General features: G+C 40.7%; 1 protein-coding gene across 1 annotated transcript in view; it reads left to right on the top strand.

The window, feature by feature from the left end:
- The first annotated feature begins 789 nt into the window (after positions 1 to 789).
- The window catches only part of LOC149457434 (myeloperoxidase-like), a 29,954-nt gene continuing 13,324 nt past the window's right edge, over positions 790 to 17,419 (top strand). Inside the window, exons 1-5 of the mRNA XM_089683798.1 lie at positions 790 to 865; positions 5,844 to 5,937; positions 8,326 to 8,501; positions 11,678 to 11,798; positions 13,238 to 13,367. Coding sequence (XP_089539924.1) covers positions 790 to 865; positions 5,844 to 5,937; positions 8,326 to 8,501; positions 11,678 to 11,798; positions 13,238 to 13,367 — 597 coding nt within the window. The remainder of the gene's footprint in view (positions 866 to 5,843; positions 5,938 to 8,325; positions 8,502 to 11,677; positions 11,799 to 13,237; positions 13,368 to 17,419) is intronic.

Here is a 17,419-nt window from a genome sequence, read left to right as displayed (position 1 = left end):
GGCCATTGTTGGTGTCACTGGGTGGAATTGTGCTCCATCATTCTTGTCATTGGGCCCTATTATTGGTGTCATTGGGAGAAGTTGTGCCCCATCATTGGTGTCATTGGGCCCCATTGTTGGTGTCATTGGGAGGAATTGTGCCCCACTGTCATTGTTGGTGTCATTGGGAGGAATTGTCCCTCATCATTGCTGTCATTGGGCCCCATTTTCGACAATCTGCAATCAGCTAATACCATTCCAGTCGGTCTGTAAAAATTACGAATAACGGTATGGCTATTACCTGGCTACATTCTTTGAGGACTCTCAGGTGTAAGCTATCTGGTCCTGGAGATTTATTTGCATTAAGAAAGATTTCACTGCCCATCAAGTTGCATTTACAACTAAAATAATACTTTTAGATGGACTGGTCCTTAATAAAGACCTAAACAGGTCCTTGAAATACATTTTCCCTGTTCATATTTTAGAATCCTTGTTCATATTTTTATATTTGTTGCATGACTTTTGGATATTCCTTTGTAAATTGCCTTTGCCTCACGTTACGTTTGTTTTCAGAATGATGGTCTGTGATGAAAATGCACAGATGTTTCCTGTGTCACAATTCGGCAGCTTCCTACTGGGTGTCCTCCTTTGCACTGGTCCATCCAAATCTTCATTATAAATACAGGCGAGGGAACTACCTCCACAGTGACATAGGCCAACGAGGTGAGAAATGCTCAGCTTCTCCTAATCACTAAACTTGACATGATGATGTTTGATGATATGTTTTCTCTTTCATTTGTGTCTTATAGAATGCCTTCCCTGTGCTCCAGTATTTGGATCCTGCTGCTCTCTGGAATAATAACTACATGTACATCATCATATTATGGTAAAACATGTTATCTTTTCTCTACCCACGAAAATATTTCACGCTTGCAAAAAAAAGAAACTAAAAAAGCACAAGTATTTCATAGTAAACATGTCTATGTCTTAGATAAATTAATATATTTCAGGTCAAGACATGAAGGTGAGGGAAGGTGAAGGACCTTTATAGCTTTGTCCTTCATAGCATATGTTAAAAAAAAACTTTGCTTGTAAGTGTGGAAGATGCTTAGATTTTATATTCCCAGATCTCCCCCGCACACCTAATACACTCAGGGAAGAAAGTGAGGTGAGGGGCACTGGTATTCACTTTAAATATTCCAACTGGTAAAAAAAAAAGACTTTAAGGCCAAGCCTGGCTAACTGCTCTTCCAGTGCATCAGGGTTCAGAAAGACTACTCTAAATACACAAGAGGATGGCAGTTGATGGAGTTTAGCCGTGAAGTCAAGTCCCAGTTTTAAAGCAGAAGTACACATGAAGAAGCACAAAACAGGTAATAACAAGCAGAAACAACATTTTTTTAAAACATTTATAATGGATACAGGAGCACTTTAAATGTTAGGTTGGATAAATGCTAGCCTTATACGACTTGATTTTTAGCCGATTCCTGTGGGATCAACCAAATTTGTGCTGTTTGTGGCCCTGTTGACAACACCTGACTTGGCTCAGATGATAGGTGCTGCGACTGCTGAATACAAAAGCTGCAAGTGGAGAGTTCTCCATTCACACAGTTTGTGGGCATAAGAGAATTGATTGATTTCTACGGGTGTATGACTAGCCTTAGTCTTAACTATTATGTTTGGGGGGGGGGGGGGTTACTTTTAAAGGATGGGTTTAAAACTAATTGTTACAGTTGGAATAACTGTTAAAGGTTAATTTTAACTATTAGGGGGTAGATTGTGTGTTTGCATTATTTTATGGTTTAGGGCAAGTATTGGTAGATGAGGGACAGGATTAAGGGTCTTTGTAAAATTAACTTTCAGGGACAGATTATACATTGGGGAATGAGTACTCACAGTAAATTTCATATTTGTTTGTGGTGCTGAAAGCTCATATGAGAATTTGCTGTACAAAGTTTACTGTGCCAAAAGTATCAGTTAAAATAGCATTAAATTCAGTTAGCCCCAGTTTAACTCCAACTTTATTGTATCTGTTTCTCAGATGTTGCACAGGATTTACAGTGAATTTTTCTTATTTATCAAGCTGCAATATGCTTTAGCCACCACTCATACCTGAGAATTTTGTAGCTTCAATCTCCAAGCTTCATAATTCTCAACAACGAAACGTCATGTTTTTAAATTGTCCCTGTTCACATTTGAGCATTGAAGCGACTGTAGCTCAATGCCTGAAGCTTGGAAAGGTACAGGAGTCACTTTTGAAGCAGGATGGGGCATGTTTGGCCTCATTGATTTCAATAGAAGTGAGCTCAAAAATGGTTGTTTTGGTGTTTTTCAGATTCTCCCATAATAAAAGTCTATGATGCCAAAAACACTCAATACTGCTGCAAAGAAACTCCTTCCTTGCATTTAGGTGTATGTTTATTAAGCAGAGATCATTTATCTCATTTCAGCTCTCTGGGAAAAATCTTCTCCTCTGTCCCCCTGTTTATGAAGTGGAGAACATTTGTTCTCAGAAGGAGGAGAGGAGAAGTTTTTCCTCTGAGAACAGCTGAGCTCTGTGTAGAAGGGGAAGGCTGCCTGTGATCTCCTGAGATAATTCTGTAATTACAGATCACCTGAGTTTAAACAGTGAAACCAAAGTTAAAAAGACCATGCAATTACATGAAAATAATAAGCACTGACCACTTTTTAAAGCACATTTTAGTACATTCCTTAAATGTGTATTTTGACTCCTTTTTATTGCGCATTTTAGCATTATTTTATGTGCATTTTGCTGTTTTTAAACATGCTGTATTATTTTTAACATGTATTTTGACTTAGGTTTTTTTTAATTTGCATTTTGGCACTTTTCTAAACACACATTTGGGTGCTTTACGCAAATTTTGGCACAGGTTATTTTAACATGCATTTTGGCGTAGTTTGTAACTCACATTTTGGCACCTTTCTTTGCATGTATTTTGGCACTTTATTAAAGTGCATTTTGATTTGTTTTTTATGCATATTTTGGCTAACTGCACATCTGCTAGCCACTTTTGGATGCCATTAACAAATAATGGCACCAAAAATATGAAATGCATTTTGCATGCGTTTCCAGAACACACACAGAAAAAAAGAGCCAAAATACATGTTATAAAAGCACCAAAATGCACATAAAAATTTAAAGCAGCAAAATGTTTGTTAAAAACTGCACCAAAATGTGCATTAAAAAGGACCACATAGCCAAACTGAACCTTTTTTGGGCATGGAGTGTTGTGTGTTTTTTCAATGCGCATTTTGGTGCGTTGATAGCGTATTTGTCAAATGACAAAATGTGCGGCAAAATACATGTCTGCTAACAGCATTTGGGGTGCCATTAACAATGAATGGCATTCAAAAGCGCACTGCATATTTTAGCACAATTTGGAATTGTGGCAAGAATTGTGCAATTCTGCCAACAATTCTGCATTGCTCAGGTGTGAATGCATTCTAAACGACAATACACTATAACTATACTGTATGTGTGTGTGTATATATACTGTACACTATATATAAAACACAAATATACATATATACATACATAAACATATATAGTTATAATTTCTAGCAATGTTTAACCCCGCTGGTGCTGATATTAGGAAGAAAGAAGCCTTCTTCCTCACATCACAGCAGCTTCTCACCAAGATTCTCCAGCTCTGGGCTGGAGAATCTGGGACAGAGATATTTTAAAGAGATGGCCAGTAAGATCTTCAGAACTCACCTTCATAAACTGGTCATCTCTGTAAAAGTTCATGACAGAAGGGTGTGTCCTGTGTTGAGAAGAAAATGTTCTCTGCTCCTCCGCTTCATAAAACTGGCACACCTGAGAGATCAGCAGTGATCATCAGGATCTCGGCTTTTTTCTCTTTCATAAACAGACACCTCATTGCCTTCAAATATGCAGGGCAAAAAAGCACCTGAAATTCTCCATATGCTATGCTTAAGTGTGAATGGGGTCTTAGGGTGTGCTAAACAGACATAAGGCATGCTAAACTGACATATGATAGTATTGGTTGAGAGTAGGGATGAGCTCAGGTGTGTTCAGATCCAAGTCCAAACCTGCCTGAGCTATCCCACCAGGAAGCTGTCACTGTGATCCACCATTCATAAGTGGTCAAGGCATTCCCTGCTCAGTTTCTTGGTGAGATAGCACAAGTGGGTTCAAACTAGGATCAGAACATGCCTGAGCTCATCCATGGTTGAGAGGACAAATCAACAAGTCTTAAGTGTACTATAGGGTGTCTTAAATGGTAGATGTTCAGTTCTTTTAACTTAATTATTCTCACCTTTAGACTCAGTTTGTATTGTCCACTTATGCTTTAAGGCCCCTAAGGCCCCTTTCACATGGGAAGGCAGTTGATCGCCACCCACTTAGAAATGCACATAGTGCCGCTTGAAGGAGCACACATTGCCACGACTGCGATACTTTGCATCACAATACACCAATTTTAAATACAGAATTTGACAGATGACATTGGCTGACAGGAACTGTAAAACTCTCCCAAGTAAGTGAATATGGCTGCACTGAACTCTTGAGCCAAACAATGTACTGGGCAATCGCCATTCGGCAAAAAAATTGATTAAATAAAGTCAAATAAATAAAAAAAACACTGCTATTGTGAAAGGAATACAGTATTATAGTATTAGTCAAATCCAGTCCTCCAATAACCCCAGCAGGTCATATGTTTAGTTTTTTCTTCATCACCCTCGTGCTAAAAATCGCACCAGAGATTGAGCAATTATGAGCAATATTTAATCTGAAGCATATCCTGTTAACAAGACCTGTTGGGGACACCTGAGGACTGGAACTGAGAGACACTCTTCTGTAGCTCAAATATGAGTCTTTCCATTTCCTTCAACCTCAGGTTGCCTTTTTTGGGGGGAAAAAATTGAAAGAATCTACATGAAAAATTGAATGCAAACTTTATTTATACTGCTATAGATTTTTACCTACACTCTTCATTGGGATGTTAAAATGTATTTGTTTTTCTATTAGAAGTAAATGACAATCATTAGACATATCAATGAAATTATTTGGTAAGATTTCCCACTAAAACACAATGAGCTGCACCCAGGGGCGGACTGACAACTCATGGGGCCCCCGGGCAATAGGGGATCATGGGGCCCCTGTGTCTTTGCCCAAACTCAAAAAAGCCTATGAAAAAGGTACCAGGGACATCTCATGGGGCCCCCTACTGACCCCGGGCCCTCGGGCAGTGCCCGAGTTTCCAAATGGTCAGTCCACTCCTGGATTTGACCAAGAAGAAAACAGAATTAGTTAACAGTCCTGACCCCCTAATGAATTGTTTGAAGTGTAAATAATACCATTATATCAATCAATGGCAGGCCTACTTGAGATATGGTTATATACTAGCTCCCCACTCTTGAGTACTAGTTATATCCTGTACACAGAATGAGAATATTGAATGAATGTTTTTTTTTTTTTTTGCATGCTAGTCTCTTATCGAAAATGAAGAGTTTACTAAAGTTACGAAATTCTCATACGACAGAATACAACTTTGAAAGTGATGTAATCTGTTGTAATGTATTCTTTCATTTCTGAGCATGCTTGGTCTTGGAGTCGATTTTTTTTAACAAATATTGCACTGATTAAATGAAAATCGTTCATTCTGTTATTGTACAAGAAAACATTTCGTGCTTGTCCCTTTGGATATTGTCACATGAACTGTTTTATTTGACTATCAAAAGCTATGTACTATCAATCAGATTATAGTACGATCCCTCCGAATTTTTGACATCTGATTTTATGATCGTGTGTACTAGGTATACAGTGCCCTTTTCAATATGTGATAACTTATTTTAGGGTTATTGTATGTTGATTTTTGTAGATGGAGTCGAGGAATTGGACAATGATCTTATTGAAAGCTGTGCAAAAGAAGCTAAGCATCTGGTGGATACGGCATATAAAACCACACGCTACATGTAAGAATCATTATATATATTTTAATATATGGAACTCATTATTTCTAAGCAATTCCCTATCCACTTAGGAAATATAATTTTGCTTGTGTGTTCACTTTGCCACAGGGCCTACTCCTGGGTGAAACTGCAAGGTTATTAATAAATGAATAAAATAATTACCAATGACAGCATGGTTTCTCATGATCTTGCATTCTAGTCACCATTATAGTGATTCTGTACTGGGAATCATTCATTGGCAGTCACACTGTAAAACTGGAGGTGAGTAAACTCTTGTGACGTGGCAGGTAAATTATATGCCAGCCTCCAATTCCTATATCATCTGATTTTGTGGCATCAGTCATGTAGAAAAGCTGAATAACTGTCATCACTGAACTAGTACATTGATAAAATCCATATGACTTGATGGCAGATTGGATTTTTTAGATGAATCTCTCTGAATTGGCTTTATCCTGGTTGTATCCCAACCACTGGGCAGCACAGTGGCTAAATGGTTAGCACTTCCTCCTGACAGTACTAGAGTAGTTGTAAAAATCCCAAACACAGCACCACCTGCCTGGAGTTTGCATGTTCTCCCTGTGCCTGCGTGGGGTTCCTCTGGGTACTCCAGTTTCCTCCCACATTCCAAATAATAATAATTTCCACATCTCTAAATAAAAGTTCACTTAGGCTGGCCATACATTATACAATTTTCTTGAGAAATTTGCTTTAGATTTACCAAAAACTATATAATATGAGGTCCAACCTAAACAACGCTTTCAATTGTATCCAATTAGGCAGGCTCTTGCAGTACGTGGTTGAAGGTAAATCTAAAGGAAATTGGGCAGAAATTGGACAGAAAATTGTAAGAAAATTGTACAATGTATGACCAGCCTTAGCCTCCATATGTTTCTTTGCACCCTCGTCTTGTGACACCTATATTATCTAATTTCGTGTGCTGGTGTCACCAGGCCAGTAAATGATGGGGCATCTCCCCTGTGAGGACATGGACAGTAATAAAATCCTGATACAGGTCCTGACTCTTACCAACTCTACTATAACATGATATCACTATCATTTAAGAATCCCTATTAAAGTATATCTAAAGCTAAAACCTTTTTCACTTTGGATAGAATAGCCACATTAGGCACTTGGCTGAAGCACATTCCCATTGACTTCAATGTGCTACCACCTCAAAGCAAAGGGCAATGGCAATATTTCTCACCCTACCAGCCACCATATAAATTTGGAGGTGGGTTGGTGGCAGGCAGTAAAAATATGGAACAACTGCCTGTTTTTAGCACCTTGTCTCACCCCCTATACCTCCAGTGTGAACTTATCTTTACAAGTATAAGCAAAGTGGTTTTTTTTTTCGTTTCGGATAGCGTGAAGAGGGATTAGAATACCTGTCAGGTATTTATGGCTGGCTGTGCCCTTGTTAGGCAGGCCATAGATTATGCAATTTTCTTTCAAGCAACCACATGTCAATATGATCGGGGAAACCCTCCTGCGGATCTATTGTGTTCTCCTAGTGGGGGGACGCAGGGAGCGTTCCTGCCGGGAGAACGCAATGATTACTGCTAACGGCTATAGCCGCTGGCAATCACTGCATGCTTAAAATCCAGCATGCTGGTTGTACTGTTCACCCCTTATCAATTAGAGCAATTTTTACATTTCCCCCCTTATCAAGTCAATTGATTGATCAACTTGGATACAATCAGCCTGCCCATTGATGGATCAAATCTCAGCTGGTCCCTGCTGAAGTGATTGAGAGATAACCCATCCATGGCCTGCTTTAGGGAGATTCACTCTCTCAGTTTGTCTTGTTTACCATTATCGCTGAACGTGAAATTTTGGGCTGTCTCCAGAAAATATTCCAATGGGACACTAGTTCCAATGTTCCAATGATCCTGGTGACAGCCAGGAATTTCCTCACTTTGGAGGGATTTCTTCTCACTTCCTGTTTTGGCTATGGGACAGGAAGTGAAAGGAAATCTCCACAATGGGACACAGATGGCAAGACATTGACAGGGTTATAACTCTCCATTATTAAATCTAAAATGAAAATTGCAAAAAGATAAAATCATTGATGTTTTCAATAGAGGAAGGCATAGGAGACTCTGTAGATCAAGCAACCTCTATTTTCTGTGGGTTGTAGAATGGTAGAGTATAGTAGCACTACATGTAATAAAAACATATAATATGGTGGGTGACAACATGGTTGGAGCCAATTTCAAATGGTGCCAAATATAATTGTTTCAATGGCACAATGTTTCTAAATATTATTCTGCCAATAACCAAAGATGTTAAAAGAGAAATATATATACTCAGTTCTGTGCTGCCATTTTCAACAACTGTTGTCAATAAAGTGCATTGTGAAATAAAAGTCTATTATTTTTCTCTGTTGTTCAGATTGAAGGAACGCTTGAGAAAGCAGACTGTGAGCGCTCGAGACCTCATGGCCTACTTTAAGCAGCCTGTTGCAGGAAGCAGGAACTATATTCGTGCAGCTGATTACATGGGTACAACGCTGCAGCTCTTGACGGAAAAATTCAAATATTTTGGCAACAAACCTTTTAATATCTCAGGTACATAATAGTGTTCTGGGTTTTTTTACCTTCCTCTGGATCAGCTGTGGGTATAGAATTATAGCTTTTTTTTTAATGGTTGAACTGGATGGAATTTTGTCTTTTTTTCAGCCAGACTAACTATGTAACTATGTGTTAAAGTGTATGTTCAGCCTCAACATTTTTTTTGATAGAGTAGAAAAGGATTACATTGCCTGTTAAGACTCCCTTGGAAGAATTTATTCTTACTTCCTGTTTCAGTGACAACGGTTTCAACACAGACAGAAATCATATTTTTTTAGGCAGCAGCTAGAACCTGATCAGATTTTTATTTCTGTCTATGCCCCTGTGGCAGGTTTCCGCTCTCTTTCTTCCTGGTAAGATCAATGTCACCACGACAAGAGGTGAGGGGTAATCTTTAATTTCGAGATAGCAGTAAAAATCTGACAGGGGAAAAAAGACTTCACTTGACATCTGACAGGTTTACTCAAAGAAGCCTTCATATGAAGAAGTTAGCAACTGAAAACACCTCCCAGTAAGTCAGATCTATAGCTAACAATCACTGCAGGTTGGAGAGCTCAAGCTCTGGCTGAGCCGGAGGAGTGTGTTAGACCTCTGCAGAGAGATCACTGCTTCCACACAAAAAGAAAAGGTTCTTCTTTGCTGCATACTGGCAGAGGACATGTCTTTCTACTCGAGATGTGTCTGTTTAAAAATAAAACACAACTTTTTTGCTTTAAAGCACCTGGACTGTATGTAGTTGATTGAAACTGGAAGTTCAGTTGAGTTTTAAGCAAGTTGAAGGCACATTGGGAGGAATTCCTAAAGGGTGTAGTATACAACCTTTAGAATTATGTTGAGTCTTCACATTGAAATTGTTGGGATATGGGGCAATTTCACATGCCTTTTAGAGGTACATAAACCTGTCATTGCCCTGCACTGAGCTTTGAATGTCCATGCTAGACATTCCTTCTTAGTAAAAAGGAAGAAAAAAAGTCTTATAGATCCTACCACCATAAGCAAAAATAAAATATAAAAAATGTGATAAATTAAAATCTCTAAATAAAATCCAACACAACTCCATGAATTAAATATTCAGTGTCTCTATCCAGAAATCTTGCATCAGTGTCACCTTGATTCCCCACCACTGTGAGAAGTGCACACTAACCAACACTCCAGTGACCTCTGTTTTCTTAAAGATCAAAAAGCACTGTGGGTCATATAGTATCCTCCACGGTGAATAATGTCCATCTACTTTGCTTCCTCCATACTTTTTATACAGAACATAACCATACCGCAAAACCGAGAAAAAGGGGAACTATAGCATAGTATTTTATTTTATTATGTAAAATATGTGTAAAAGTAAAACTTTTACACTCGCATGAATTCATGCCCAAGTTGGCACAGATGTAAACAGCCTTTGTAAAACACGATCTTCCTCAGGATCGGCTTGTATTCCACTGACCGGAAGGAGCAGAGCCGGATGTTATGTCACCGGAACCGGAAGTGCCAGCTCTATTAGGGCCTGAACTAGCTTTACTGACCATGTCTTCAGGAATCCACCTGAAGATGGCTTTGGTGGCTTCCTGAAGACATGGCCAACGAAACTAGTTTAGGCCCTAACAGAGTCGTCACTTCCCATTCCGGTGACGTCAGATCCGCCCCTGCTCCCTACGGTCAGTGGAATGCACGCTGATCCTGAGGAATCAGTTTACACAGGCTGATTTGGGCACATATTCATATGAGTGCAAAAGTTTTACTTGTACACATTTTAAATGCTACATTATAGTTCCCCTTTTTCTCTTTATTGGGATTTTATGTGATAGACCAACACAAAGTGGCATATACAGTAATTGTGAAGTGGAAGGAAAATGCTAAATTGTTTTTAAAATTTTTTACAAATAAATAACTGAAAAGTGTGGCGTGCATTTGTATTCAGCCCCCCTGAGTCAATACTTTGTAGAACCACCTTTCACTGCAATTACAGCTGCAAGTCTTTTTGGGGATGTCTCTACCAGCTTCGCACATCTAGAGAGTGACATTTTTGCCTATTCTTCTTCTGCAAAATAGCTCAAGCTCTGTCAGATTGGATGGAGAGCATCTGTGAACAGCAGTTTTCAAGTCTTGCCACAGATTCTCAATTGGATTTAGGTCTGGACTTTAATTGGGTCATTCTAAAACATGGATATGCTTTGATCTAAACCATTCCATCATAGCTCTGGCTGTATGTTTAGGGTCGTTGTCCTGCTGGAAGGTGAACCTCCTCCACAGTCTCAAGTCTTTTTCAGACTCTAAAAAGTTTTCTTCTAAGATTGCCCAGTATTTGGCTCCATCCATCTTCCCATCAACTCTCACCAGCTTCCCTGTCCCTGCTGAAAAAAAGCATCCCCGCAACATGATGCTGCCACCATCATGTTTCACGGTGGGGATGGTGTGTTCAGGGTGATTTGCAGTATTAGTTTTCCAACACACTTAGTGTTTTGCTTTTAGGCCAGAACTTTCAGTTTTGGTCTCATCTGACCATTTGTGGAGTGCACGACTAATAGTTGTCCTGTGGACAGATTCTCCCACCTGAGCTGTGGATCTCTGCAGCCCCTCCAGAGTTACCATTGGCCTCTTGGATTCTTCTCTGATTATTGCCAGTTTGAGTCTATCACATAAAACCACATAAGGCCTGACACATAAAATCCCAATAAAATACATTTACATTTTTGGCTGTAACATGACAAAATGTGGAAAATTTCAGGGGGTATGAATACTTTTTCAAGGCATTGTACCTGAGACCAGAAATGGATTGCTTTACAGAAAGAGGTGCAGTAATTCTAAAACGATCTACCACCAGAAAAGTGTTGTATGTGCTTTATTTAATTCCCCTGATTGTTATCATTATCTCTTTACCAGAATTAATATTTTGCATTGCTTTCAATTATGATTTAAAATGCATCAATTTATAATATAAAAATAACATCTCCACATAGAAAAGTGTACCATACAATGCCAAGGATGCAGGTAAAATGACTGTACCCAAATGCAATATATGACAGATAATTGTTTTTCCTTGGTTTATGACAAAGTAGAGGGTTACCACTTGCCATGCACACAATACATAGGTGATGTACATTATGTTACTTATTGAACAGAAACAATTCAGCTGTGTTTTTTGTTTTAAATGTATCTTCAAAATCTTTTTTCTATAGATATATTAACAAAGCACCAGTTGGAAACAATTTCTAAGATTTCAGGTTGTGAAGCTCAGTACCGCCCCATGGTTTGCCAGGACAGTCCCTATCGCACCATTACTGGGTCATGTAATAACCGGTAAGAGAAATATATATATATATATATAACTATAGTTGTGGGTCCCTTCATATTGTGTGCATCAATAGAAACACACAGTTCCTAGTCAGTGGTGTCCCGAGGCAGGTGCGAGGGGTGCGGCCCGCACCGGGTGACACCTACCGCACAGACCGTGAGACCGTACCCGCTCCGCGAAAAGGTAAGTTGTACAGCAAGCCAACAATCCCCGCAGGATGGATCGGATCCATCCTGCGGGGATCGTCGGCTTTCTTTACAACTTACATTTTCGTGGAGCGGGGCCGATCTCACCCTGTGCGGTAAGTGTCACCCGGTGCGTGATCACTGCCACACCAGTTACAGTGTCCCTGATCACTGCCACACCAGTTACAGTGTCCCTGATCACCAACACACCAGTTACAGTGTCCCTGATCACTGCCACACCAGTTAAAGTGTCCCTGATCACTGCCACACCAGTTACAGTGTCCCTGATCACCGCCACACCAGTTACAGTGTCCCTGATCACCGCCACACCAGTTACAGTGTCCCTGATCACCAACACACCAGTTACAGTGTCCCTGATCACCAACACACCAGTTACAGTGTCCCTGATCACCGTCACACCAGTTACAGTGTCCCTGATCACCAACACACCAGCTACAGTGTCCCTGACCACCGTCACACCAGTTACAGTGTCCCTGATCACCAACACACCAGCTACAGTGTCCCTGACCACTACCACACCAGTTACAGTGTCCCTGATCACCAACACACCAGTTTCAGTGTCCCTGATCACTACCACACCAGTTACAGTGTCCCTGATCACCAACACACCAGTTACAGTGTCCCTGATCACTACCACACCAGTTACAGTGTCCCTGATCACTACCACACCAGTTACAGTGTCCCTGATCACTACAACACCAGTTACAGTGTCCCTGATCACCAACACACCAGTTACAGTGTCCCTGATCACTGCCACACCAGTTACAGTGTCCCTGATCACCGTCACACCAGTTACAGTGTCCCTGATCATCAACACACCAGTTACAGTGTCCCTGATCACCAACACACCAGTTACAGTGTCCCTGATCACCAACACACCAGTTACAGTGTCCCTGATCACCAACACACCAGTTACAGTGTCCCTGATCACTGCTACACTGGTCTTTTTTTGTTTAGAGTATATAGTACAAAAAAACTGTGGTGATTAAATATCAACAAAAGAAAGCTGTATCTGTTTAAAAAAATGATAAAAATGTAATTTGGGTACAATGTTGCATGACTAAATAATTGTTATTCAAAATGTGGCAGCACTGAAATCTGACAAATGGCTTGGACAAGAAGGGGGTGAAAGTGTCCTGTCTTGAGTCGGTTATAAAGGGATTTCTTTGTATGATGAGTAATGACAGTTGGTAACAAGTGCTTGTCAAACAAAAGTTAAATTGTGTTAATATTTCCAGGAGAAATCCCAGTCTGGGTGCTTCCAATACAGGCTTTACACGTCTGTTACCTGCTCAGTATGAAGATGGCCTGTCCCTTCCCCGTGGCTGGACTGAAAACCGTCCAATCAATGGATTTCGTCTGCCTTTGGTAAGATCATTATGAATGGTTACATTTACTTGTAATTGGTAATACTGTATAATAATGCATTCACTGCTTGTGCTTTGACACATTAATAAAGGTACAATTATCATAAATATGAAGCAGTGTGTTCAATTTTTAAAAAAATTACTGGAACAAAAGTGGAGCAAGTCATTAAGATCAAGATACTTATGTTTATCTATAGGCAAACCTTTTTTTTTTTGTTTAGGATAGAGTGGGGAAGGATTAGAAGCCATGTGATTTTTTACCACTGTCTGAGGCTCAATTATAAATATCTTCCCTTACTCATTGTCCCTGGGACAACCTTTCCACCACACAAGAAGTAAGTGGAACTCTGAAACTTAGAGGAAAATAACAATATAAATGTTTACGTTAGGTAGGGAACTACTAGAACGTATGTCAGTTTTGTTGTTGTCTGCGCCTGTGTGGTAAAATTTCATCAATGGAGTCCTGGATAGTAGTAAAAGCCTGTCAGCTGGTCCACTTAATGTTTTGGCTATAGATCTACCTAAACACAGAGATATCATCTTTTATTGAATATATTTTAGTCCTTTGTTCTGGCTCATTTTCGAATTGTCTGCTAAGGGTGACAGCTTTGAGTTGTAAGGACTCACTTCAGCCCATGTGCTAAAACAGTCCATTATGAAATGTAGACGGCTTCCTACAGGCAAAGAGGGGGGGGGGGGTGCCTTGCGCTTTTATAATGCTAGGCACTTTTTACCTTTTCTTTTAAAAGGAGAAGTACAGCCAAAGCTCTTTTGGCTATACTTCTCCTGTGGATCACAGGAGTGCAGTTCGTTCTGCACTCCTCTGACCCGTTTTCAGCTGACAGCGGACTGAATCCTGCTGTCGGCTGACATCACTCAGCCGGTCCAGGTTGGGGAAATATTCCAACTTTAAAGTCAGGATCCACCCCAGAGACTGGAGCAGTATCTGACTCAGCCTCTCAGAGATTCGCTGAGAGCCTGAGCCAGCCGCTCCCTCCCCCTCCACAGCCCAGAGCTTCAGTGAGCGTGGGGGGGCAGAGCAAAGAGCGGTGACTGATAGTCCCGCTTTCTGCTCACAGCACCTGTGAAAGCTCAGCGATCAGCAGTCATGTGACTGCTGGGGTCTCACCTTTAGAGCCGGCGGGGGACAGATGCAGCATCAGACCAATGCTGCATCCACCTAGGATAAGTATAACTGGGCAAAAAAAAAGTCCTATTTCTCTTTTCACTTTATTGAACATGAAATGTGAACAATTGTTTCTGTGATGTAGGGATAGATGGAAAATTCAAGTGAGTTGTAATGTGTTGTGGAAAAATGCAGACATGCTACATCTTTCTGCATATCTCCACTCCAAAGTGGTGTAAACAGCTCACATTGAAAGCAATTGTTTTCTATGTGCCTTTGTGGAGACCTGTATTGACCAGGTGCAGAAAAGAGCAGGCCTCTGCGCACGGTGTGAATGATCCCTAATTCTACTCACTGAATCATAGCTACAGGTTCTATTGGTGGTATAGGTATTTATCTAGCATTGTGCGACCTACATTACTTAAACTGTCCATACAGTGATCAGAATTTGGCTGGTCCCTGCTGAACTGAAGTCGACTTTTTGATCATCTTCTGTTGAAGGGACATGCTGAAAAACTTTCATTGATCAGTGACTGCATGCAATCTGCTGCAGATGCTGATCAGTGTATGCTGATAGCGATGGGTCACAATTGTCAGAATACAATGTCCGATCTGCGGGGATTCCTCCATCCACCCTGATCATGTGGATGAAGGAATCCCTTAGTTTTTTTTTTTCTGTTCAACCCACTGGCTCAAGGAAAAAATGAAAAAGACCCATCTATGGCCAGCTTTATTTATTGGACATACTTTTACTGTATATTATTATTATTATTATACAGTATTTATAAAGCGCCAATAGTTCGCTCAGCGCTGTACATTACAAAGGGGGACAGAACATGTGACAGAACAATACCAATACAATGCAAAACATGAGGGGATCGAGGGCCCTGCTCTTTCGAGCTTACAATCTAGGAGGGAGGGGGTGGTGGCACAGGAGGAGATAGCTGTGGGGGATGGAGTGGTAGGAAGAGTGGAGGTCGGCAAGTTAGCAGGGGGTGGGGTAGGCTTCCCTGAAGAGATGGGTTTTCAGGGTGTGCCTAAAGGAGAGGAGAGTAGGTGATAATCTGATGGGATGGGGCAGGGAGTTCCAGAGGATGGGTGACACCCTGGAGAAGTCCTGGAGGCGGGCATGGGAGGAGGAGACCAGGGAACTAGAGAGAAGGAGGTCTTGTGAGGAGCGGAGTGTGCGTGCTGGGCGGTACTTGGATATTAGGTCAGTGATGTAGTTCGGGGCAGTATGGTGGACAGCTTTGTACGTCAGCGTTAGGATTTTGAATTTGATCCGTTGCGCAATCGGAAGCCAGTGGAGGGATTGGCAGAGGGGGGTGGCGGAGACAGAGCGGTTGGAAAGGTGAATGAGTCTGGCAGCCGTATTCAGGATCGACTGAAGCGGGGATAGCCAGTGGCGAGGCAGGCCAGTGAGGAGGGAGTTGCAGTAGTCGAGTCGTGACATGATGAGGGAGTGGATGAGCTGTTTAGTGGTTTCTGGGGTTAGGAACGTGCGGATTTTGGCGATGTTGCGGAGGTGGAGTCTGCACGAGTTTGTTAAAGATTGGACTTGGGGCTGGAAGGATAGGTTGGAGTCCAGAATGACACCCAGTACTCTGGCCTGCAGGGCGGGTTTGATGGTAGCGTTGTTGGATGTGATGGAGAAGTCAATGGGGGGTGGGGTCCGGGCTGGGGGGAAGACAAGAAACTCGGTTTTGGAGAGGTTCAATTTAAGGAAGTGGAGCGACATCTATATGACGTACAAAGAAGTACATTGACTTTTAACTTACTAGCAGTTCAGCAAGCAGGTTTGATTATCCCTTAACTGGAAGCATTTTAACAAGTGGCTATGGAACCAAAGATTAGATCTTCTACAATACTGATGTCTTCATATTAACAGTGTATACTGCCTTTATGGAAAAAAATGCTAAAAATATTACTCTTAATGGTAGACATCACAATCATGATTTGAATACCAAAAAGTAGTTAATTCACTCAAAACTCAAATTTCAGTGTTTGGCGGGTGCTGTCGATTTAAACTTCCAAACGTTTTCCTATGCTGCATCTAGAAGACTCCAGTGGTAAGATCTCTGCACTTGAGTTACCAGGACTATACACCTGCCTTGACCATTACAGTAGGGTTCCACCCTAAGATGGGATGAGAGCCAGAGATTATAACTGGAGGATCTTGCCACTAGTTTCCTTTCAGAGATAGAAAGCAAGTTGGTATTAAGCGCAGCACAATCCACCTATAACATTGCTCTGGGTAGACAATAAGCTGACACTAGTAGACACTAGTAGAATTTTGTTCAAAAATGTTTGTTTTAGGAATGTTTGATTTTCTAATTGTTAATGAAGTCAAATTGACATTTGTTTTCAACCAAAGTGCTAAAAAATTTCTAAAGGGCAGGATGGTATATTTTTCTTGAAGGATTGAGTTTCTAACAGTGAATGTGGGTTTCATTCAAGGAAGTCCATTCAGTGCAAAATTGAATGTTAAGCAACTGTTTTTTTAAAGTAATTTCAAATGATATTTGTCAGGTCATCAAATGTACTGATGAGAATTTTCATACAGATGTTCATATAAACAGCTTTACTCTTTAGGCTCTGATGACACTTATGCAGCTGCCACAGTAAGCCTACGTTTTTGTGCATTTAGGTGCATCATGTTTAGGGCAGCCCATTCATTTCAGTGAGCTGCCTTACAATTGGATTATGGTTGAACTGGATGGAATTTTGTCAGCCAGACTATGTAATGTGACAATTGCACAAAAGAAAAGTGGGCACTTTTTAAATAAAATTACATTGCACTACAACACATGGGAATAGGATACCATCTCTTGCAATGTGATTTAGCTCTGGGTGGTACTTTTGGGGTCCATTAAAAATGAATGGCACTACAGCATACTTGCCAAAACGTATTACTTTTTCATGCATGC

Source organism: Staurois parvus, unplaced genomic scaffold (assembly GCF_062004578.1).
Source record: "Staurois parvus isolate SC_StPar_1 unplaced genomic scaffold, SC_StPar_1.0 ptg000321l, whole genome shotgun sequence".
Lineage (NCBI taxonomy): Eukaryota > Metazoa > Chordata > Amphibia > Anura > Ranidae > Staurois > Staurois parvus.
Note: the sequence above shows the minus strand (reverse complement) of the source record. Positions and strands in the feature narration are given on the sequence as shown.